We start from the raw sequence: 22,093 nt of genomic DNA, 5'->3' as shown, positions 1-22,093 counted from the left end.
CCACCAGTTTTCATCTGCTTAGTCCTAATTCGTCGTAACAGATGTCGGGTCATAGGATTGTATTATCAGTGATACAAGATGGACTCTTGGTTGTTTATACAAACATAACCAACAATATTCTTGACATTTCATCGAGGTGTGCGAAACATGCCGTTGTTTTCAAACAAGTTTTCACCCAAAAAAACGCCTACTAGAAGAGCATTCGTTTCGTTGGCGAACAAGGATCTTAGCCCTAAAAGGATCGAAAAAGAATTAGGGCCTGATGTTGGACCCATACGTTTGCGACTCGGTGACCAAGAGACTGTATTCGACAGTGGACAGTGGATTCCTGGTAAATTCAGTCGAGCCAAATCTCAGAATACTTTTCCATTTTCCATTTCTTCATTTTCATAGAATCTGGCAAAGTTGGTGGAACTTACAAAGAGAATGAACGACTCCGAAAGGAAGTGAAGAAGCTTGAAGAGGAGAATAATATTCTAAAGCTAAAGTTCGAACTAATGCTTGACATGGTAATTATCCCTCTACTGTAATAAAAAGTCGTAAATGATGTCGTTAGTGCTATTAGTAAATTACACTCTCATTACTGTTATCTCTGTTTATTGGCTCGTCGTATCTCTGGGACACCAACAATACGCGTACAATTGTTTTAACGCAGTAGAAAAAAGATAGCGTATTACACCGTTCTTTATGAAAAATGAAAGTAATGTTACAGATTTGATCGTTAATTTTTTTCTAGCTGACGCAAACGACAGCGGAGTCTAATTTATATGGCAAAGAACTCGACGCTCGTAAAGATAAACCATCACACTCGAAAAGTACTTAGGTAATTACACATAATATCACATTTTTACAATTAAACTATCAAAGTCTTGAAGATTTTTCTTATTATTAAATTGATTCAATAAATTGTCTTAACCTGCATCATTTTGTGAACAGGTACGTCTGGTATGACCTGAAATATCGATAATTAAATTATCCATTTGGTAAATAAGTGTGGTAATTGTATACATCAAAAACATACCTTCTTGTCCGCAAAGACCGCACTTCCTTTTACTTGGATTTCTTGCTCTAGGAAGATTTGCATTTTGTGTATTTCTACCTCCTCGAAAGCCCCCTGTGTGTGTTCTCTGTCCATTATCGCATGAACCATCATCGTCATTTTCATCAGCCCATTTAAAAAATTTACATGTAGTGCCTATTCCTTGAGGGCATCCATAAAATTCTCTTCCTTTGTTAGGACCTTCCTTGTGTACGGTAAGTCTGTGGATATTACAGAGAGCAATTGGTGCTGGTAAAATTCGGATGTGCATTAAAATTTGAAGTAAGTCATTCTATTGGTGGACTCACTTTCTTGCCGGTTGCCCACACGTGCAGGTAATGCCTTGAGATGACGATGATCCGCCAGCTTCTCTATCGAACCTCATATTAGTTTGGCTCTGCTGTGTTTGATTACTATAGCTGCTATTGGTATTCCGAGATGGTTGCGAATGATTTCTGTTTGCATTATCATTGGGTAGAGCATTTTCTGCAGCCCAGAGAAAGAAGTCACAGCTGTTTTCTTGCGGTTTGGCACATTTGTAGAATTGTCTTCCTGCGGAAATTATTTTCAGTAAAAAATAAACAGAGAGCAAAAAATGTGTTACTAAGGTAACACTGTATTTCCAACTTACCTTTATTTGTCCCCTCTTTACGTACAGTAAGCTCTATTGCTCTTTCATGACAGTTACAGAGAATCGTGTCATCAGTCTCCATATTCTGTTGATTCTGATTACTAGACCGATTAGAAAACTTATTATGTCGTACAGAAGTCATCGAAGGTGCAGAGCTCCAAGTAGACACCCCAGAATCAGTACGGCTTGTGTCATTTGCTCTAGAATTATTTATCTGGCCATTAGGTTGCCTTTGTGCGTTTTGCCGTGTTTGATTTGTTCTAGGATTTTGATTTGAGTTTGTTTGCGGTGCTCCACCATTACCAGCTTGTGGTACATTTTGTACGCTATGTGTTCGAATATCAAAAGTCTCATTGAGCACTGTATCACATCCTCCTATACAAGAGGTGTAAGAGGTTCCAAGATGCGGCAGGGTGCCTTGGCGCAAGGTAAACTTAAGTAATGGCATATTACCTGGACACTAGAAATAGAAACAATCTAATCAATCTCCATCTTGATACTACTCACTAGAAATTCCGAGGCCCAAAGTTTTTTAATGATTATTTGTTAATTGTTTAACTTACCCTGTTACACTTGTTATTCAAAACTTCTATATTCTCAACAGTGGTTGGAAACCATATCGAATTATTACATGTCGGAAACGCCATGCAGCCAATATATTTGCCAGGAGTGTTCCTTCGATCCTTTAATAACATATTACTCCCGCACTTTGGACACTTGTATACAATTATATCTGGATCCGGGTTTGCTATTTCAGCATGCTGCACCTGCGCTGGTTGCTCGTCAAGATAGTGTGCAAGCGCTTCGTCTATTAATCCAGCCTGCCGTAACGTTGCTGTGAATACTGTTTTATACCTGGATATTTGATCCTGCAAAACATCCGCTGGCTGTTTCACACCGTCGCATATTCTGAAAGAAATTATTTATTTCTCTTTTATTTGATTATAATGATATTTTATTTCATAACTAGTTGATATTTCACCCACAGCTTTAAATCGTTTTCGAGTCCTGCTCTGAGGTGTGGTTTGGACATATGAAAGCCCATACTGTCGTAGCCCATGACCAATCCAATCCCGAGTTTTCCGGGAATGAAATACTTTTGATCCTTCAGGCCCACGTATTGCCTTGATTTTATTTTCTCGATATGTTCAGCGTGAGTTGCATCAGTGCCAATTCCGTGCTTATCCATTAAAGCAATTAGGTCAGCTTCTGTTAGCAAGTTTGGAGGTGAAGTTTCCCCATCAACCATTTCAATGCCAGTGGGTCTGAAAGTTTGTCCCTCTTCGTACGCATGGATTTCTTTTGCATTCCACGTTTCGTACGGGTACACTTCTAAGTAATTTTTGGCAATTATATGAAGACCACTTGCTATAAATTTTTCCTGCGCAATATCAATGTGAACAATGGTCTCTTGACCTTCGGCATCCTTTGATATAGAGGCCAAAAAATGACGAACTATAAACTCGTATACACGAGCCTCATTGCCTGTAATAAAGTGAATTCTTGATTTAAAAAATTGTTATACAGTCAGAAAATTACTCTAAGCGCAAATTTTTACAAATTTTTGGGAAAATCGATCGTTTTCCAAATCTTTTTGAAATTTTCAAACCATGATTACGGTCTAGACTAATAGTAAAGTTGATAAAGTTTTGTAACATACCTCCTAAAGTAGCAATGTACTTCGTAGGATGAATCGGAGGGTGAGCTCCATCATTTTTTTTCCCTTGACGTGGGAAAGGCCCGTGTTGCAGTATTTGTTGTGCAAACGGTCCCCACTGTGGACTTGCAGATTGATGTTCGACTAGTGGCACAAGATTGAGTTCCTTGGGAAAAATGTTAGTTTCTGTACGAGGGTAGCTGATAATACCTTGAGTGTACAGTTTCTCTGCTATTTTCATTGTCTCCTTTGCGTTTAGTTTCAACTTGCGTGAACCCAATTTGGCTAATTCCTATAAAATTAATACAATTGAAGTGTATCGGTTGTCATATAATAATAATTTACATAAATCAGTCGTACTCACGACGGTGTCCAATGGCAGCGGTCTCCATTTGCTTTTCTGTTTGCACGTAACTTTTTCTACAGTTGCAGTAGGAGATTCTAAACACATGTCCAGAAATATCTGGCACGGAAGGCGTTCAAACAAACGATTTCTGTCCCATCTAAATTCCACCAATATTCCATCACGTTCGTCCGTGACTTTGATTTTCCAAAATGGCTCTGACTTGAAATTTTCAATTGCGAGGAACCTCTCTACTACAAAACCCAGGGTTGGAAACTGGCAGCTGCCATAGCTGATCAACATCTCAGCTAGCGTTTGTGGAAAAACCTTTTGAAGTCTCATTGTTTGAAATCGTGTAAATGCAGCTCCTGTTGGGATAACGATGACATATTTAACCAATACAACTCTAGCCACATATCATCGTTTGATTAATTAAACAATTAAATTACCTATTCTCAAGTCCAATTCGCTCCTAACGTCGACAGCATCGCTTATGGCCTTGTTCGGTACTCCTAAATTATGAAGTGCTCGAGTCACCGATGGAGCAGTTATTTCCGAAAATTTTGCTCTGAAAAAAATAGCCAAGTAAAGATATACTTCGAACTGGTAGTAACATTTATTGACAGTTTTGACCTTGCCAATAACTACCGGTATATCTTAATGGTGGGCTTCACAGCTTGGCAAACTTGTATAACTTCAAAGCCTATGTTTTCACCCTCTCGATCGCAATCTGTCCATATAATCAGTGCCTGGCAACCCTTAGCCTCCCTCTCTAAGGTTTTTTTTATTTTCATAAAATTCTCCTCGCACTGCTTAACCACAGGTGCTTCAAATAGAGATAGTGGATTACATCCCTGCCAATTACGATATCCTCCGACAAATTCATGATTCAACAGGTGACCAGATACCGACGTCATTATCATTTTGCACTGCTGGCCCCATAGCTGGGTATCAAATTCGTAGATCTTGTTATATACTGACAGTCCTTCTCGCTGAAAATAATTGACTTTACTAGTACTATTGGCATGTTAATTGTTTATCTGACCAATTACAATATTTCAGAGTTCGGCAGCAAGTGGTGTTATGAATTTTACAGATAAAAAAACAAAATAGAAACCAATAGTTACCCGATGCGAAGACCCACGTGAAAGATAGCCAGCTATACCTTTAGCTGCATCATTTTTTTCAGCAACATTCAACACCTTCATGACGTTTTTACCGCTATTGTACAGCTCTTTCACAGTATCACTGCTACTAAATTTGGCCAGTTGAATCCATGTAGTTCTTAAATCTATAAACGAATATTTCTTAACCTTTATTTTCGTAATTTTCGATGTAAATTTCATGCGGACAAGTAGAAGCGAAGAAATAAAGAAGAAATAGACGTAAACGAAATACCTTTGACTTGATAAGATTAGATTATTGCCGCAATCAATCGTTTGGAATTAACCAAAAATACTCGGTGATTAGAGAAGTGTTTTCTTCACATTCTACTCACCAAAAAATAGCCGGTTGATCTTTGTTTGTAATACAAAATGCATTAAGCAGTTGCGGTATACTGAAAAGTAGAAAACATGAGTGAAAAAAGCTCCGAAGCTTAGTGAATTTACGTAAACCTAAAGCATACTTTTTCAAATTAATATTAACTTAAAATAAATTATAAAATAAATCGAAAGTGTGTGTTGACATTTGTTTTCGGCTATGTAGAACTCTGTAGAACTCCAGAAACATGGCGTCTGCTATGCTGCGCAGAATTGCTGGAACAATTTTCTACGAATGTAATTTATTAAAGCCAAGGTAACGTAGATTTTTCACACTGCTTAAAAGTAAGCTATATTTTATTGTAGTTGTGATTCGCTTTTTCGTCTTTCAACCTCTTTAGATTAATCAGCTATACAATAAAAACAAATCCATTTCTATTTGAGGTTAGGTCGCTTCTTGTCTACCCGTTTATTGCACCATAATACGCAATATTGTCCTGCAACCATTAATATCAGTTCGTGATACTAGAATAACTGGATTTAACTTTATTTGCAGAAAACTATCGACACCGATAGGTTGGAGAACCTTGGCCAACGTTTCAAATAAATCAAAGGATTACAACAATGAGGAACAATATGAAGAGCCATTGCGATTCACCGGTAGTAAGGCTGATACTTGGATAGCTATGAAATCAAGAACTGGAAAAATATCGGATGAACCTTGGTACCAAATGTACGTTGTGATTGCGAGCACAGCTGCGTTTCTTATATATTTCGGCATTCTAAGAGAAGAAAGCGACATCGATAGACACTTTGATTTAACGCTTTATGATCACATAGAGGGTCTAGAAGAAGTTCAATTAAGAGCTGTCCTAAAGTTTAATCGGGAACGTAATCTTGATACAAAAGAAATAGAGGCGAGATTGAGGGAAATCGAAAAACAAAAAATGGACAAATAGTGTCTGCCGTATTTAGTTTCATTTAATCCTACACTTCGATTGTATGTCTGAAAAATTCAGTTCCGCTCTAGCTGTTAGTATAAATAAACGAGTGCTTCTTTTGTGGCATGGAAATTGCTTGGCAATATTTCCATAACCTGTAAATAATCTACAGTATACTACATAATATACAAAAGAATAATAAATAATGAAATGAGATAGAAATAGCAAAAACCATCAATCATTTATTAATAGTTTCTTAATACATGGAGCAGTTATTTACAATGGGTACAAAAGCTGACCCCGAAATACATTTCTCACAATTTTACCCCACTCAACCGGCAGGTGAGGGTTTATCGTCTCTAGAATGCAACGTTTCCAAGTTTCACCCCATGGAGATACAACTGTTGACACGATTAGGGTGGTAGGACCTTCTCCACTTCTAGGATATATCTTCATGTTTATTGTACCTGGAACAGCATTGGAAATTGCACATGACATACCGTCTATGCATCAAATCAAAATAATCTATTATCGGGTCTACTTACTGCTCATAACTGGGGAACGAATAAGCCATTTTACAAAAGCATAGACTGGCAGAACTTGTAAGTAAAACTTAAGTCTGGTGAGAAATCCACCTAGGCCTATTAGGACGAGTCGAAGCTATGGAAAGAAAATAGATTTACCCGATTTACTTGTGATACACTCGAGTAAAATTTTCTTAAATAATTCTTTCTGTGATTTCAATTGATTTCGAATTTAATTGGTTTTTGTTTCACTACTCACAATCGTGAAAACGGAGTAGTAAACCCATGTTGTTGGCATTAGAAACAGGAGGATAGTGAATAGCAATGTTCCAACAAACAATTGATCAGCCTGATACTGACATGAATCCACTCTCTCCCTCAATGGATTCTTCTTCTTTCCAAGGAACAAATGGAACAGTGCCATCAGGCCTCTCAGCTGCATATTGAACATTCTGTATTTGACCGAGATCATTAGAAATTACAAATCAATGAAAGTCCAATAATTGTGTGCTGTGTAGATATTCACCTTGCTGCATAAACGTAGATGCAGTAACTGTGGAAGCTGACAAGAGCCAAGAGATCAGCTATTATAGCTATTTGGAAAGTGACACCTAGTCTTCCACAAAGGATTAGAACCTTGAATGCAAATTCAAGCAAAGGTTCACTAAACACCAAAAATGCCCACCACAGGTTGATATGGTATAAGAAAAATCGACCTAGCATCCCGTTGAACGAGTGGTTCAGTTTCAAACCTGCTGGCGCTCCCATTAACCAGTTTACCAGCCCTTTGAGTGATTCAACAACCCTCTGAAATGGAAGCAATTCATTCCTGTAGTTATACAATTTCATTTTCCAACTGTTCAATAAGGTATGAAGCATTGTTTAAAAATCACCTCTGCATTGTTAAGCAGTACTCGAGAGGGTGGCACATGTCCAATATTTTCTAACAAAAATCGCAAAAGCAAGACACCGAGTAAGACGTCAAGCGCCGTGGCCAAAATGTAGTTTGCAGTTTTCAATGTGATTCTCTTTCTCTGTACGATCATGGTCAAAGTCCATTGTCCGTTTTCCAGCCAACTGTGCATGTGTAGGCCAAGTGCGGAGTATTTCAATATTGGCAAAAGTTTGCTCGCTATTTTGTAGAGGAATCGCATTTGGTACAAGAAAAATAATGCATGATAAGTCAGAAGGATCTCTCCGATGAGACTAAATTTTGATTTCCTATTTATCTCATCCTTTATGGACCTTTTCTGCAGCGTTTGTTTCAATTCTTGAAAGTGATCACCAGATGGTGCCTTGTTTACTAACAATTCGGCCTGTAGCAATGCAGTTTGATCGTAAATTATGATCACAGTGTGATATGCGGTTGGTGTGATCTTACGATTGTCTATGAGAACATCACGTATGCAATATTCGCAGTTAACGGAATTAGACTTGGAATTTGGAGACAAATAGATGTTTATCCAATCCGATAATGTTTTATCTAAATACCCATACGTGTTCTTAGAGCCGGAGAAGTACCCTATCAAATCGCTGTTTGATTTAACCGTGTTGCCAGAATCCACCTTCCTCACACCGATAATAAAGAATTTCTTCGATTCATTCCAGGAATCATACACGACTCTGCCAAACGTGTATCCCGGTTTCTCATTGCAAAATTCTTTCGGTATGAATACTAATATGGTCTTTGTCATTGTGCAAACGGCCCAAATTACATTGTACAAAATCTACTCTGCCTAAGGAAATTGCTACACGTTATCTGGTGATAGGCAACTAAATCCGCCTACATTCCTTAACCTCAAATTTCATGATTTCTGTTATTACAGTACAAAATGTTGTACATTTCAGTTTATCGAATTATTATGAGCAGAGTCGAGCCAAAATCTGCGAGGAATAGGAATATTGAATGCTTTTGAATTCAACTGTGACGTTTCGCCAGCTCTATTATTGATAACCTCGAAATTCGAATCTTCCTGTTGTCATTGACTAGAGAATTTCAAAGGCAGCCAGTCTTGTACTATCTCGTAGTAGCTTCTGTTCCTACATGTTCTCACCGGTTTGTCCACATCCTAAGAGTTAGACAGTGGGACGTCAGGGATTTCGCCATTTGTCATTCTGGCCTTTACTAAAATGTCTCGAGAAGGCAAACATTCCCGGTCATTCCCGTCGTTCCCGCAGTAGTTGACCTGTAGTGTGACTTGTGGATAATTTTTTTTGCAATGTAGAAAGCGACAAACTTGTTCGGCATCTTGCGATCGGAATGTTTTTAAAATCTTGATTATTCTGCTATGGGCTGACATTCAGGTAATAACGAATGGTTACAAATCACTAGCTAATATCTTTAACTAATACTGCGACACGATCTTATACGCCGGAGACATTTCTCTTGTTCTCGACCATTTTTTTTACCACAAAAATTATAACCTCAATCAGTTATTTTGAATCCCATTTCGCTCCAATCGCAGTTTGTAATCTAGTCGACTATTAAACATCGTAATCAATATTTCGCATTGTGAGTTATTTCGTATAAACAATAGTTGCGCGCAATGTATTCCGCAACACCTGTTTGCTGCAGCTAAATAGTCAGTTCCTATTTTATCCCTACTTCATCATAAACTTTAAGATGGCACAAAACAATGTCTCTAAAACTTGGCTTTTTGTTCTCTGTCCGAAGTCCACAGCTCCTTGCATCTGTTAAAATTTGTATTTCTTACCCCTGTTGCATTTTGTACCCAACCGTCTTGGTCAAAATGTTGATCATTTTCTTGAACCAGCTTCACCTACTCTATGTTACAATCTTCGTTTATTCTTTATTTCTCTTTTCAGCCCAGTAATCGAACTGATATGTGAAGTAAATTTGGAATATCAAATGGAAGTCAGTGGTTTCACCAGGCATCGTGCTATCTCGGCGAGTAGCGACGATGAGATAGAAGGACTGAATGAACAGCTGATAAGGTCGCTATCACAATTCAAGTTTCCGCCACCGCCAAATATCAGCTCTGTTCATAAGACACATTCCTTGTCTGGGACAAATTCTGACAATGATACAGACACGCTATCGGAACAAGGAGGTTCCGCAACTCCGCCTTCATCTAAGCACTATGGATTCGAATACTCTTATCTGCAGCATGGTAGTCCAGTCAACCCGCAGACTCTACCGAGATACTTACCACCGATCGGCGTGTTCTGGGACATCGAGAATTGCCAGGTTTGTGCATCAGACTTTTTCTTTTAAACAACAGAGTAGTCTGAACACTTACAAAAATCATTTCAAACAACAAATTACCTATTTTCTGCTTCACCTTAGGTTCCCAAAGGCAGATCCGCCGTTGCAGTTACGCAGGTGATCAGGGACTCATTTTTCAGTGGTTACAGGGAGGCAGAATTCATAGTAGTGTGTGACGTTAAGAAGGAGAATAATCAGGTTGTGCAAGAACTTAATGATGCTCAGGTAAAAAATCTCTTGGCTCATCTTGTTATCTTATCTTAATAATATTTTTTCCTCCCATTTTATTACAGGTGAATTTAATTCACGTTGCATCGACATGCAAGAATGCTGCGGATGAAAAACTTCGCCAGTCCATTAGGAGATTTGCTGACATTCATGGTAGTCCGGCAGCAATAATTCTCATATCTGGGGACATTAATTTTGCTGTTGACCTTAGCGACTTGAGGCATAGAAAAAAAATACATGTTATACTCTTGCACAAGGAGAATACATCTGAGGCTTTAATATTGTGTGCTAATGAACATTACAATTTTATTGAACTTATGGAACCCTTGCCATCCCGAACCGTGTCGAAGGTAATAAAGCTATCAACACTGACAACGGCTTGCCACTTGCATCTCACTCTATGCCTGATTATCTCTCTTGCAACATTGCTTCTGAATTATTAATTTTAGATTTTTTGTTTGTATTTTTGTTTCTTTAAAAAATATAATAAACTTGTACAAGAAATTATATTTCTATACTTTTATTCGGTTTTTGTTAAATGTCCACATTTGTCTTTGATTACTATGTTTTTTGCTTTCATTCTTGTATTTGTCTGTTTGTAATAGTTCTCTGTTGTCTTTTTTTAATGCTCAGAGCTATTCATTCATTTTATACGTGGCAATGTTTTTCTGTGTTCTAAATGTACAGTGATATTCATAATGTGGTATGCATGTCCCTAGCTCTTTGAGCTTGTCTTGTAAACCAGTGAACTTTTCAGCTCCCCGAAACCTACGATCTTCTAGTCAATAATCTACCTAAAGAAAAGGACATCGTAGCTATCAGGCGACGCTTGAAGCAACTTTCCGATAACTGTGGTGGCAAGGTTGTAGCAATTCAATCCAACACGGCCACCGTGCGATTTACTTCAGCTGATTCATCTATCAGGTAACACATCGTTATTAGCTGTTTGTCTCGTTTCTTTTTCTGTTTTTTTTTTTTTCCCACTTGTATTCATTGAATTTGTTTCGGTGCCAGTATTATCGTCAAAATATACTCGAGCGATACTATGAACATATTCAATTCAATTAAAAGTACTGATTAAATTAAAGACAATGATGGGGTTATATTTTGCAGTGAAATTCTAGATTGCCAAATTTGAGCCATATAATATTTCGTACCACCTTTAAAGCTTGAAATTCAATAGTTTTGATATTGCTCGTCATGTAGCGCCATATACACGTGGAAAATTGGAGTAGGAGGAGAAAAGGGGAAGGGTATATATATCAGCAAAATCTGTTGGCAGCCAGCAATGTACCATTCACCTTGTTAGATTACAGTTCACAAGTAAAACAATTTCAAAAATTTAACCTTACATGTAATAATGTATTTGTAATGTAATATGTGTTAATTATTAGTTTGAGTAGGAGATATTTTATTTATTATCGTTCATAGATTTTTATTTATTGAATATTTGTTTGTAAGCTTGTCTCTTTGTGTGACCCCATGACTGGGTAGCTGCTTATTACTTGTACACAACTATGGTAAGTCGTTATGGCTGGAAATAAACTCAAAACATAATAAAGGTCAGGTGATACGGTACTATTGTATTTTAAAATCGAACTGTTGTGGATTTCTCATATCAGCATTTAACATTCAGTATTCAGCTATTATTCCAAAAATTGTTTATTTTTAAATTATAGATTGTTGTTAAACTCGGCCTTTACTCCATCTAAAGGACATTTGAGTTCTCTTATCTGACTTTCAGCAGGCTGACTTTCAGAAGTAACGCTCATTTCTTATTCTCGTTTTTTTTTTCCTTCTCAAAATAGGGCTCAGAAACGTATGCATGGTGAAGACGTATTTGGCTCAAAGATTCTTGTCAGGTTCTCTGAAGAACGAGACGAACATACAAGTAAAACACAAGGTAGATGATGTTATTCTATAATATATTTAAATTCAACATTTGTCCAAACTATTTTTGTAAGATTTTCATATTATAAATTCATAAATGTGTACTCGTTATTTTCAAATCTTACGATAAACACGTTCAAGATTTTTTTTCTTACTTGGTCTGATGATATTATTTTGAACGAATTTGCGATAAATCTTAGTGTTCTTTTTCTTGGCAGATCACCTTCAAGGAATATTTTTTTTTTATTGGATATTTGACAAAAGTGTTCATTTATGTATACTTTGATGTTTTTTTTGCACCTTTGCAAAGTTAATGACCTAAGAAAATCAATAATTTCAGGTAGCAACACAAGCCAAGATTGTACAGCAACTGAATCTGAATCGGTGATCGGAACACCAGGAAAAATGTATACTGCAGGGAGCACGCTAGCAGGCGCACGCAGTCTTCCTGTCACCCCGCACTATCATTCGTCATCACCTATAATCGGAGCATATTCAACATGGGGTACAATCCACAGTTCATCAGTTAATGTACCACCTGGGTAAGTCAAAAGATTTAGAAATAATTCGAAAGATTCGACTCTCATTTTTCCTACAAAATGATATTGTAATCACAAACATGATGATACTCCGAGATTGAACCTTTGAGTCGCAGATTGATTGTAATAATCTCTGCTGATTCGGGTTATGAATATTAGAAGCTTTGATCTTATCTGATTTGAAGTATTTGTAATTCGTATCAAGTTTTGATTCAACACGACCTTGCTGATTTCATTTTCGATTTCTTTGGTGCGATTTCAGATTGATCCAGCAGACGCCTGTCTTTCGTAAAAATGTTCAAAGTAGTAGCGAAGCTAGTTTCAACCGATCTCTTAACGAATTGCCACGTTCCCATTCTCCGTTTGTATGGCAACAGGTTGGCAACACACAACGGCACGGATTTTACTGGGAAGGTCAATACAAGGTAAGCTCGTATAATTGAATGATTCAATTTCGTACAGCACCTACTGTAAAAAAAATGAACAGACTTGTTTGATCAGTGTTATATTCTTAATAATTCTGTGATCAACTGTCTGAATATCTACGTGACGGTTTAAAGTACTAGCCACCTCATATCCTATGCTTATGTTCTCGTAATCAACACCTATACAATATATTTGAATTCGAACTCAATTCTTCTCAAAAAAAATTGTGATGTATTCAAAATATGATAATGCAAATTTTAGAACGAAGATGTGAAGGTTCTTGGTAAGCGTGCTTCAATCTCGCAGGCTCGAGATACAAGCACATTATCCAATAACGATTCAGTTCGTACACCAGAAGGGTATAGGCGCATAAGAGGAACTCATAGCTATGTACATCCACCCGACTGGAAACCGGCGCGACAACAATTTCATCTTCCCAATCCGAGCTACAATGGAAATGGTAATTACGTTTTTTGATCAACAAAGCCCAAAATAGTCTCCAGTTTTCTTTCACTTAGTGATTTGTATTGCAAGTAACTCATTTTCATACAATTGTTCATTTGCTTCATAAATTTTTCCATTATAGGATACTTGCAATCCAACTCCATAAAGCGGCGCAGTCCTTCCCCAATGACTTCGGCATATACGCGAGACCATGCTCACTGGAACGGACAAGTGATTATTGCCTATTTTTATTTTACGCATCTTCTTGAATAATTTTCAACCTCGTGTCTTAACACTCTTTAAACGAACAGGTAATGCCGCCACGAAGTAGTCGAACTCCATCACCCTACGACGGGCATCTGATGTCTTCGTGCCAACATGAGCAGTCGCGATTGTCGCCTTATCATCAAAATGATCCGGAAAGTGAAGAAGTTGAGGTTTGTGCTAATTATATTGTGTATAACAGTTTTGTGCACTTTCAAATGTATGCAGATTCTTCATTCTGTACATATCCATTGGTGTGTTACAGAATTTTTTTAATCCAATAAGCAACCGTAATTTTGGCGTCTTGAACGGAGCCTGTACACCTATTGAACTTCAGGTAACCAATTTGGACCAAAACATTGAACCTAAAGAGATGAAACGTATTTTGGCCTCAGTCTTTATGGAACATGTAATGGTAAGTCACTCATGACGACGATTTTCGAGTAAGAAATAGCTTTATGCCTGTCGTTGACATAGAATCAACAGCTTTAAGTATTTTATTCGTCTGGTCTTTTATTGTAGCATTTCATTTATTCTTCTAGGTTTTGCACGTGTTTGTCTTCATGCAATCTGATGGAAATTTTGCCGCTAGCGTGAAGGTTCCGTCGTTACAAGATGCGCAGTATGCCATTTCTCAACTTCATCGTCGCAAGGTCGGCTTTAAACGGATTTTGATTTCATACGCTCATACTGGTGGCCCTAATCCTCAGCTGGTACGATCCCAGATAGTAATGTTGTTGCAAGAAGTTCCTGGACACAAGTTACCGTTATTTAAATTTCGGGAAATGTACGAACGACGATTTGTAATCTCAATTAGTGTTTCCGAGCTCTACAAAATGAAAGATGTTTGCATTGTCACTGAGGACTCTGGAGGAAGGATGGTCTCCCTCAATCCAGATCATCGAAATACACCATCTCCATGTTTCGGCAACTCCACACCAGTAAGCCGAACTCAATCGATACTGTTTTTACTACTAATATTATATTCTACCATGTTGCACATGATGACAGACATGAGGCCGAATCTGAGTTACTTTCGATGGTGATAGAGCCTTTGTTCTCACCGGTCTTAAGTATCATTGATCATTTCGGGGAAGCGTGAAAATTTATCTGACTTGCGTAATAAATCATGTATTGTTTTTTTCTCTATCATTTCAATTTCTAAGTATCCTTTGTTTCTTTTCTAGGAGGGCGTACAGCTGGAGATGCCGTATTGTACTATGCATACACAGAAGCCGTGGTCAGACAGAGGATGGGCGGAACAAGAGATGCTTTCATTGCCAAATGTTAAAATTTCACTGAAATTACTCACTGACCGCCTACAACAATTATTAAAAACGCACAATGGAAGTCTCCCGCTACTTAGGTGCGAAAAATAATGTTTCTTTGAAAATATTGATCGAACTTTGCTCTCGATTTATCTTTATCATGCTCATTTACACCGTGATAAGTTCTGATTAATTACTATTCCTCTTATTCAGTCTGCCAACGTGCTACGAGGCTGAGTTTACAGAAAAATTTGAAGTAGATGAAAACGGAGTTCCTTTGGAGCACTTGGTTGCCTGTCTAAGTTCCATAGAGCTGAAGCAAGGTCCAGGAGGAGTCAAGTTTCTTATATGGGCTGGAACCAATGACAATGATGATAGTCATGAAGGTAAGGTAGACGTTTTTTGATGATTTTAAGTCTAAATTGAAATCTTAGAACAACATTCAATCACAATATTTTTGTACTTAACAGATAATAAATGCGTAAGTCCCCCACTGGTGAATCAACTAGCATTGTTCAGTCGAGAATTGGTTGATCTGCTGAAAACTGCACCTCATTGTCAATTGCCGTTCAATCGTTTTATACCAGCTTATCATCATCACTTTGGAAGACAGTGTAGGGTTGCTGATTACGGTTTTACTAAATTGATAGATCTCTTAGAAGCTCTTACACACACTGTACAGGTGAAATAAATTTTTCTATTTCTCTCCTAATGAATTCGCAGCCCTCTGTGTGTGGAATTTGTCGTTGATGTATTAAAATTGATGCCATTATATCAGGTGATGGGTGATGGAAACAAACGAGTCGTCACACTGTCACATCGGGCCCAGGTTCGTAGGTTTACCTCGGATTTGCTCAGAGTTTTGAAAGCCCAAGCTAGTAAACAGGTCTCTCTTTCTGAATTTCCATCTGTTTACTCCAGAGTAATAGGTATGTTACTTGGTTATAAGGTATATAATAATTCGATTGTTCAAATTAGAATTTAATTAAATTTATACCATATTTTTATTACAGCCAAACCGTGGGATGTCGTAGATTATGGTGTTTGTGCGATTGAGGATATTCTCGGTGAGGTTTCTGAAAATACAGTCGTTGTAACGAACCACGATAATAATGATAAAATGATTGCCATACCAAAAAGAGAACAAACTGCTGAGGAGATAGAACGAACGAAACAGTTTGCTCTCGAAGTAAGTTCGGTAAACTGAATTCTTATGCACTTTCAAGTTCAATTTGAAAGTTCATTTCTTGTAAAATTTGAAAGTTATCCTGACTTTTGGCTAAGTTTTAGGATCCATCTACTAGCACAAAGAGAAATGGCAATAAAATTAGATGCCCTTTGAGGAGCTGTAGAAATGTTAATACATACTGATTATTTACGGATTTGAGGCAACAATTCAGTGTAATCCCCTAAATTGATTATTTGGTTATTTTATTTCACAGGTAGTTAAGCTTTTGGGTCACGCTCCACAGTGTAGAATGTTGTTCAACAAATTTGTCCCATCTTACCATCACCATTTCGGTCATCAGTGTCGTGTGTCAGATTACGGTTTCACAAAATTGATTGAACTCTTTGAAGCCATACCGCATATTGTAAAAATAGAGGAAACAAGTGGAGGTGAGCGATGTATTTCGCTTACTGAAAAAGAAGGGCTCCGAGTACTTGGCGAACAAGTAGCCAAGTTAGTTAGCAGGGCGAAAGGAGTTCTGCCAGTGGCAGAAATTAGTCAAGCATTTTTGCATCAGTTTGGTTACGCCTTATGCCCGGACATATTCAACTGTTCTTCAATATTGCAACTGATGGGAAAACTTTTTGAAACTGTCAAGGTTTGTTTTAACTAATTTCAAACCAAACGACGTTATTGACAAACCTTATCCATATCTGTTTCAAATGGTAAAGACACAGGTTTTTTCTCATAGATATCACAAACAGCGACAGGTCCGGTTGTCACGTCAGTGGATAAATCGAGGTTGCAAGTTTTGGCTCTACAGTGTCGTAGAGTACTCATGGATCAGCCACAACGCTGTCTTTCAGTCCCAGAGTTTCAGTCTCATTTCATTCGGTATTATGCATCAGCCTGTGACTTAGGCGGGCTCCAAAGGGATCTTTCCGACGTCGTTGAGGTAATAATTATTATTTACGAAATTCAGAAATTCAATTCTATTGACGAACAAGCCCTTTTTTACCTTTATTTAATTCTTTATATATTCTGAATTTCAGTTCTCAAGTGTTAATGGCAAGCAAATGATAGAATTAACTCCGCTACAGTCATTTGCGTGCAATCTATACAAAGTTTTAATGAACTATGGTGGTGTACTTCCCTTGTCTCAATTTGAGAACGCATATCTTAGTATCATAGGTTCGGCATGTCAAGTTGCCCAATTTGGATTTTCAACACTCACTGCACTTTTACAAGCTCTCAAATGTACTGTAATCCTCAAAGAACCAAAACACCGAAGGAAAACTTTATATCTGAATAAGAAACTTGCCAGTGAGTATACAATCAAAGTTCTTCCAATAGCTTTCAGCCTTTTTTTTTCTTGTAAACTGTTATGTCATAGTGCTTAGTTGCATGTATACCTAAATATAACAATAAAATCCATTTCCGATTTTGTTAAACAGCTGTTGGCTTCCCGTTACCTTCAACATATTCGGTCACATCACCGAATAAGAATACAGAGTCCAGCAATGATTCCTTTGACAGTGATACATCTGGACGTTTGGACCTATCGAATGCTTCGCTTAATTTAGAGGAGCTCAGTAAATGGCCACCGACATCTGTGAATATCCATCATGATTGGTCTCACAAGGAACTTAGTCAGTGGTCTCAAAAAAACGATACACAGTGGTCAGCGGTGCCTGAATCAGAAGCAGAGCAATCGCATAAATGGTCCGCCATTGAGAGGAAAGATGATAAATTTCTTCAAAGTCTAATTCGCACTTCACCAGGAAATCAAGAGCTTCCACCGCCACCTAAGCCTGATTCTCCTAACGATGTAAATTCGGTTAGCAATTTATTTCTATATCAATTAAAATTTAAACCTTCAAAGATCCTATATTCTTTGAAATCCACTTTTATTGCAATTTTCAAAGCCTACCTCCAACATTACAGGGTGAGAATGACAATAAGCAAAGATTTTGGAACTCTGCCGTGTGGGCAAGCCCTCCAAATTACAAGTATTCTCAACGCGATCAGTCTGCAATTGTTGTTGTAAGTTTGCTCCATCATGCGATCGTATTTTTATCTTGACTATATTTTCACACATGTTTTGCAAACTTGGATTCTAGGTTCCGGCTCTCACCTTGCCTCACTGGGATCAAATGACCTCTGATGAGAGTACTTCTAATCTGCTATCTCCGGCAAAGAATCTTCTGCCGGCTGCAGCTAATCCGTTGAACCCTCGTACATCGCCGTACTATTCTTCTCGCAGCCCGGTCATTGCACCTCATCCTTCGGAGCTACCATTTCCGTCACTTTCTTTGACTCCTAAGAAGAGTGCTCTTGTTGAAGTTATCGAATTGAGGAGAAATAACGATTTCCGAACTGATGGCAATAGTCTTGAAGACCAGCCTGGTAAATCTCAAACGAGTGAAACTGACAGCTCTGAAGCTTTAGGAAAAGGTCGGATTACTCCCGCAAAACAACAACGTAAGTTTGAAACTTTCTGTATCAACTGATAAATATCGACTTTGTGGAAATAGCATTCATTTTATTCCAGTGATATCCGGAAAACGTCGCCTAGCTGCTCAATTCAGTCAGCCCATTAACTCTTGAGTAAGAAAAAGTAAATATCAGGGGGTACTTCCTGATGTACCTTCTGTTTTTTAAGATTCTCATGGTAAGTCTGAAGAGAATTTTCAAATACAATCATATTGCTTCAACAAGTTGCCGACAATTCAAGAAGATACTCTATTATGAGCTACTTGGTTATCGTCAAGAATTATTCGTGAACCGAACAATTCAAATATATAATATTGAACTATCCATGTTCGTGATTTAACATTGCAAAATTTCTCGATAATTATTACGATGAATGCGACTGGAAATGAAAGTAAAAGTGATTAGTGATCTATAATTCACAGTGGTGAAAGAATCAATGAAAATATAATATACTAAACAGCTAATGCCAGCACGATGAAATTTTTTGTGACTGTGATAAAAGTGGACAGTCTCCACAACTTAGCCAATTATTTATATTCACTGAAGTTAATTACTGGATAGTGATCTGATACATGTAGTATATTAGATTATCAATAACCAACACGGGATCATAATTTTTAGATTTTATTTAAATATAAAATAAAACCTACTTGATAAGAACAACATTGCCCATTTGATTGCTCCAAATCACTATTCAATTTGAATATTTTGAAAAATTGGGAACACTCGTACAGAATGTGCAATCAACTTCAGGCATGCTTAGAATGTATATATACATAACTCTCGATTACTTGAAAGTAATATGTTTTTAACATTTTAACATGGCAATTCTTGAGATTCATATGCACAATGTGCACATCTATAGATGAATCGTTGTAACGTTCTTCATTTTAATTAAAAAATATCTCTTGGCGTTATGTTGAATAAGAAATAGTAAACTTGTATTGAATGTATAAGTTACATAAATTACGCAAGTAGAATCAAATTCGGTGTTGTGTTCGATTCTGTCAACAAAAAAAAAAAAACATTTTGCAGTCACAATTTATATTAAAAACCGTTTCCATTGAAAATTGCGAGTGAACGCAAATTGGTTCAAAATCATTGAATTTGTGCGTGCATTGTTAAGCATAGGGGGTGGTCGGCATTCAAACATTAAAACTTGATACTCTTGCCCTGTATACGTAATCGTAATAACCAGCTACGTAATCTTTCACCCTGAATTATATAAATTACTTTGTATTCTTACAGTGTGTTTTATAGGCGTTAGTCATCGGACACTTTCATGTTAATACCCATTTTTTATCATCACTTTGAGTATTTTCAATATAGTTGAAAGTATCATTTGAAAAACTACAGAACGGAACGAAATTGCAGATATATCTGCAGAAGACACTGGAAAGAAAAATTACTTAGAATCTATCAAAAATTAGAAGATACGGTCATGGAAGTGATAATACAAATGACTAATTTCCAGAATTATTAATAATATTTCATTGAGTCAATCAAATCACGTGCTTATCTCTAAATGAGCATCTTCTGCATTCTCAATGATGAAGAGTATGTCGTACATTTTTATGATTCTATCTTGGAGTTTTCATCTTTCTGACCTGGGTGATGGTACATTTTTTCTACTCGTTTCTCGAATGATTCCTCAGCGTTTTCAATGCAAATATCTGAGAACAGGATATTTTATCTAATATTTTCATGCTCTTTGTTGCAAAATCTTTCCAGCAAGTGTATAATCGAGTCTGGTACTTGGTTTTACAAGCATATTTTATATCTTGGCCTGATGATCGCTTTGAAGCTGCCATACCACCATTTGAACGAGATTCTGATGCGAGTCCGGGACCTTGCTAATCCGAGTAAACAGAAGCGTTTTGGACGACTCCAAATTTTTATTTAAACCCATTTTCTGTTGCATCGCCATCTGTGAATGGATAGTCTTTGTAATGTTCGAGATTTTCCATTTCGAATATTTGTTTCTTACCGTTCCAAGATACGCTTCATTTCGTTGATTCTGCACCTGCTTTTTTGCGCTTCTATTCGGAATGAATATGCGCAGCTATTCAAAAATCTGCTCCTCGTACTAGAGATCTATTTGCCAATTTTTTATACGACGAGAATCACACTCTTCCATAAATTCACCGTATCGATAGGTTTTGGCATAGTGGCTTCAGTTATTATCAGCTGCAATGTCCAACAGTGTCTTCAAAGCATAATTTGCGTCTATCATTGCCTGTATTTGAATACATCGAGGTTTAGTTTTATTTTCTTGATCAGACACGAGAATTTTCTGCTGGAGATCAATAATCTGTGCCTGCGTAATTGCAGATTTTCTGTGAACAAAGAGATAATATATAGTACAATTTATTGAATAAAACGAAGGCCGCACGCAATTCTGTTCAGGGAAACATTACTGTTATGGTTAGTGTAAAGATTAATTGTATTTAAGGTCTTCATTTTAAGAAATCACAATAAAATTAACAGCAATTTTACCAAATCAGTCAATCTAACAGATTGGCTACTTTTCGAATTGTAAGAACAATTTTTTCGTAATCAAAAATGTACTTTTATCGAGAAGAAGACAAAAATAGAAAAAGAACAAGGCGAACAAATTATATTGTTTTTGTACGAATTATTATTAATCTTAAGGAAACAAACGTTTGCTTGAGTGATGTGCAGAAAATTATGTCTGCACTATCCGGTGTGAAATAATTATTAATAGGATCATAAAATTTTATATTTAGTATCTGCAGCTGATGTTTTAGCGATAGTTGTTATACTGAAGTGTAAGCTTTGCAACAGAATGGAAGCTCCACATACTAGTAACAGAATTCAAATTGACGTCAAAAATCGAAATTGGTACATTGTTCTGTAAACGTCAGTTTTATAAGCACTAAAAATGATATTTTCGATTAGTGAATTAGATTTAATTGCAGAGCTTCCTACTGATTGTAATGAGGTACTGCGAAAATTTGGTGAATTTATTATTACTGCAAATTGAATTTGATATGGAATATATTTATTATAACACAGTGTTTTTGAGCAAGCGCGTAACTCGTGAAACAGTGAACAAAGAAAATTCCACTCACGCTTGACTCATACAACGAATTTTGAAAATATACAAGGCAGAAAAATTCGCATAATCATGCTTTTAATTGAATTTTCAACTGGTATCCACAATATACGTATCAACCAGTTGAATTCAGGCTCGCTCGTTCAATATCCAACACGACTTTTTTGTGCTAAATGATTTTATTGTGATAACGAGGTGAGAAAGTTTATTATGTATAAAAATGAATGTCAATGCAATCCTCCCTATGAATGTTTAATAATTTAATTTGATATACGTGTACAATAGCTATAGACGGTTTTTTTTTATATAATTGTACAATAAAGTGTAAATGGTGGATAAAAAAAAGGAAAAGAAACAGCGTATTTACTTGTAATTTTTGGAGAGCTAGAATCCGTAGCTACTTTTTTCTATGTACTCAGATCTCGGAAACTGTGAAATCTCTATTTAAGTACTGT

The 22,093-nt window shown here is 36.9% G+C and overlaps 4 protein-coding genes across 14 annotated transcripts; 2 read left to right on the top strand and 2 right to left on the bottom strand.

Moving 5' to 3' along the window:
- The first annotated feature begins 19 nt into the window (after positions 1-19).
- Positions 20-6,224, top strand: LOC124303559 (protein chibby homolog 1-like). 4 transcript variants are annotated; one of them, XM_046760900.1, is made up of 4 exons: positions 20-331; positions 394-509; positions 737-823; positions 937-988. In XM_046760900.1, exons 1-3 carry the CDS (start codon positions 148-150, stop codon positions 821-823), a joined length of 387 nt encoding a protein of 128 aa, XP_046616856.1. In that variant the 5' UTR covers positions 20-147; the 3' UTR covers positions 937-988. The 4 variants fall into 4 exon arrangements, with proteins under 4 accessions (XP_046616856.1, XP_046616855.1, XP_046616854.1 ...); XM_046760899.1 differs by lacking the exon at positions 937-988 and adding an exon at positions 5,708-5,782 and having other exon boundaries at positions 21-331; XM_046760898.1 differs by lacking the exons at positions 20-331; positions 937-988 and adding an exon at positions 5,708-6,224.
- Positions 581-5,403, bottom strand: LOC124303551 (DNA topoisomerase 3-alpha). 3 transcript variants are annotated; one of them, XM_046760882.1, is made up of 13 exons: positions 5,298-5,403; positions 5,169-5,228; positions 4,798-4,961; positions 4,319-4,662; positions 4,120-4,238; positions 3,692-4,038; positions 3,331-3,619; positions 2,657-3,155; positions 2,234-2,579; positions 1,671-2,130; positions 1,348-1,591; positions 1,022-1,260; positions 581-952 (listed from the first exon to the last, which is right to left on the bottom strand). In XM_046760882.1, exons 2-13 carry the CDS (start codon positions 5,209-5,211, stop codon positions 912-914), a joined length of 3,135 nt encoding a protein of 1,044 aa, XP_046616838.1. In that variant the 5' UTR covers positions 5,212-5,228; positions 5,298-5,403; the 3' UTR covers positions 581-911. The 3 variants fall into 3 exon arrangements, with proteins under 3 accessions (XP_046616838.1, XP_046616839.1, XP_046616836.1); XM_046760883.1 differs by lacking the exons at positions 5,169-5,228; positions 5,298-5,403 and adding an exon at positions 5,069-5,150; XM_046760880.1 differs by lacking the exons at positions 5,169-5,228; positions 5,298-5,403 and having other exon boundaries at positions 4,798-5,140.
- Positions 6,225-6,310: 86 nt separating the features above from the next.
- LOC124303555 (phosphatidylinositol N-acetylglucosaminyltransferase subunit Q) lies at positions 6,311-8,654 on the bottom strand. 3 transcript variants are annotated; one of them, XM_046760887.1, is made up of 5 exons: positions 7,510-8,654; positions 7,143-7,423; positions 6,876-7,068; positions 6,638-6,752; positions 6,311-6,565 (listed from the first exon to the last, which is right to left on the bottom strand). In XM_046760887.1, exons 1-5 carry the CDS (start codon positions 8,308-8,310, stop codon positions 6,369-6,371), a joined length of 1,587 nt encoding a protein of 528 aa, XP_046616843.1. In that variant the 5' UTR covers positions 8,311-8,654; the 3' UTR covers positions 6,311-6,368. The 3 variants fall into 3 exon arrangements, with proteins under 3 accessions (XP_046616843.1, XP_046616844.1, XP_046616845.1); XM_046760888.1 differs by having other exon boundaries at positions 6,311-6,559; XM_046760889.1 differs by lacking the exon at positions 6,638-6,752 and having other exon boundaries at positions 6,311-6,559.
- On the top strand, positions 7,372-21,686 carry LOC124303550 (meiosis regulator and mRNA stability factor 1). 4 transcript variants are annotated; one of them, XM_046760877.1, is made up of 25 exons: positions 7,372-7,484; positions 9,443-9,824; positions 9,924-10,067; positions 10,136-10,420; positions 10,828-10,994; positions 11,879-11,973; positions 12,301-12,502; positions 12,762-12,924; positions 13,187-13,385; positions 13,512-13,600; positions 13,681-13,806; positions 13,899-14,048; positions 14,176-14,574; positions 14,821-14,999; positions 15,115-15,287; positions 15,372-15,583; positions 15,680-15,830; positions 15,915-16,090; positions 16,344-16,727; positions 16,821-17,024; positions 17,122-17,392; positions 17,524-17,897; positions 18,014-18,112; positions 18,190-18,550; positions 18,621-21,686. In XM_046760877.1, exons 1-25 carry the CDS (start codon positions 7,429-7,431, stop codon positions 18,674-18,676), a joined length of 5,097 nt encoding a protein of 1,698 aa, XP_046616833.1. In that variant the 5' UTR covers positions 7,372-7,428; the 3' UTR covers positions 18,677-21,686. The 4 variants fall into 4 exon arrangements, with proteins under 4 accessions (XP_046616833.1, XP_046616832.1, XP_046616834.1 ...); XM_046760876.1 differs by having other exon boundaries at positions 7,373-7,484; positions 17,524-17,906; XM_046760878.1 differs by lacking the exon at positions 7,372-7,484 and adding an exon at positions 8,775-8,920 and having other exon boundaries at positions 17,524-17,906.
- The last annotated feature ends 407 nt before the right edge of the window (positions 21,687-22,093 follow it).

Source organism: Neodiprion virginianus, chromosome 4 (genome assembly GCF_021901495.1).
Source record: "Neodiprion virginianus isolate iyNeoVirg1 chromosome 4, iyNeoVirg1.1, whole genome shotgun sequence".
NCBI classification, from domain to species: domain Eukaryota; kingdom Metazoa; phylum Arthropoda; class Insecta; order Hymenoptera; family Diprionidae; genus Neodiprion; species Neodiprion virginianus.
Note: the sequence above shows the minus strand (reverse complement) of the source record. Positions and strands in the feature narration are given on the sequence as shown.

Excerpts from the sequence above, each read along its gene's own strand:
- LOC124303559 (XM_046760897.1), top strand. The coding sequence starts at position 5,400 with ATGGCGTCTGCTATGCTGCGCAGAATTGCTGGAACAATTTTCTACGAA. Across the intron at positions 5,468-5,707 it reads TGTAATTTATTAAAGCCAAG|AAAACTATCGACACCGATAG; the intron begins GTAACGTAGATT and ends CTTTATTTGCAG.
- LOC124303550 (XM_046760876.1), top strand. The coding sequence starts at position 7,429 with ATGGAAGCAATTCATTCCTGTAGTTATACAATTTCATTTTCCAACTGT. Across the intron at positions 10,421-10,827 it reads CATCCCGAACCGTGTCGAAG|CTCCCCGAAACCTACGATCT; the intron begins GTAATAAAGCTA and ends TGAACTTTTCAG. Across the intron at positions 17,025-17,121 it reads ATCTTTCCGACGTCGTTGAG|TTCTCAAGTGTTAATGGCAA; the intron begins GTAATAATTATT and ends TCTGAATTTCAG.
- LOC124303551 (XM_046760880.1), bottom strand. The coding sequence starts at position 5,016 with ATGAAATTTACATCGAAAATTACGAAAATAAAGGTTAAGAAATATTCG. Across the intron at positions 1,592-1,670 it reads TAAAGAGGGGACAAATAAAG|GAAGACAATTCTACAAATGT; the intron begins GTAAGTTGGAAA and ends TAATTTCCGCAG. Across the intron at positions 1,261-1,347 it reads TGTGGGCAACCGGCAAGAAA|ACTTACCGTACACAAGGAAG; the intron begins GTGAGTCCACCA and ends TAATATCCACAG.
- LOC124303555 (XM_046760887.1), bottom strand. The coding sequence starts at position 8,310 with ATGACAAAGACCATATTAGTATTCATACCGAAAGAATTTTGCAATGAG. Across the intron at positions 6,753-6,875 it reads ACTACTCCGTTTTCACGATT|CTTCGACTCGTCCTAATAGG; the intron begins GTGAGTAGTGAA and ends TTCTTTCCATAG. Across the intron at positions 6,566-6,637 it reads TCGTTCCCCAGTTATGAGCA|TTCCAGGTACAATAAACATG; the intron begins GTAAGTAGACCC and ends TTTCCAATGCTG.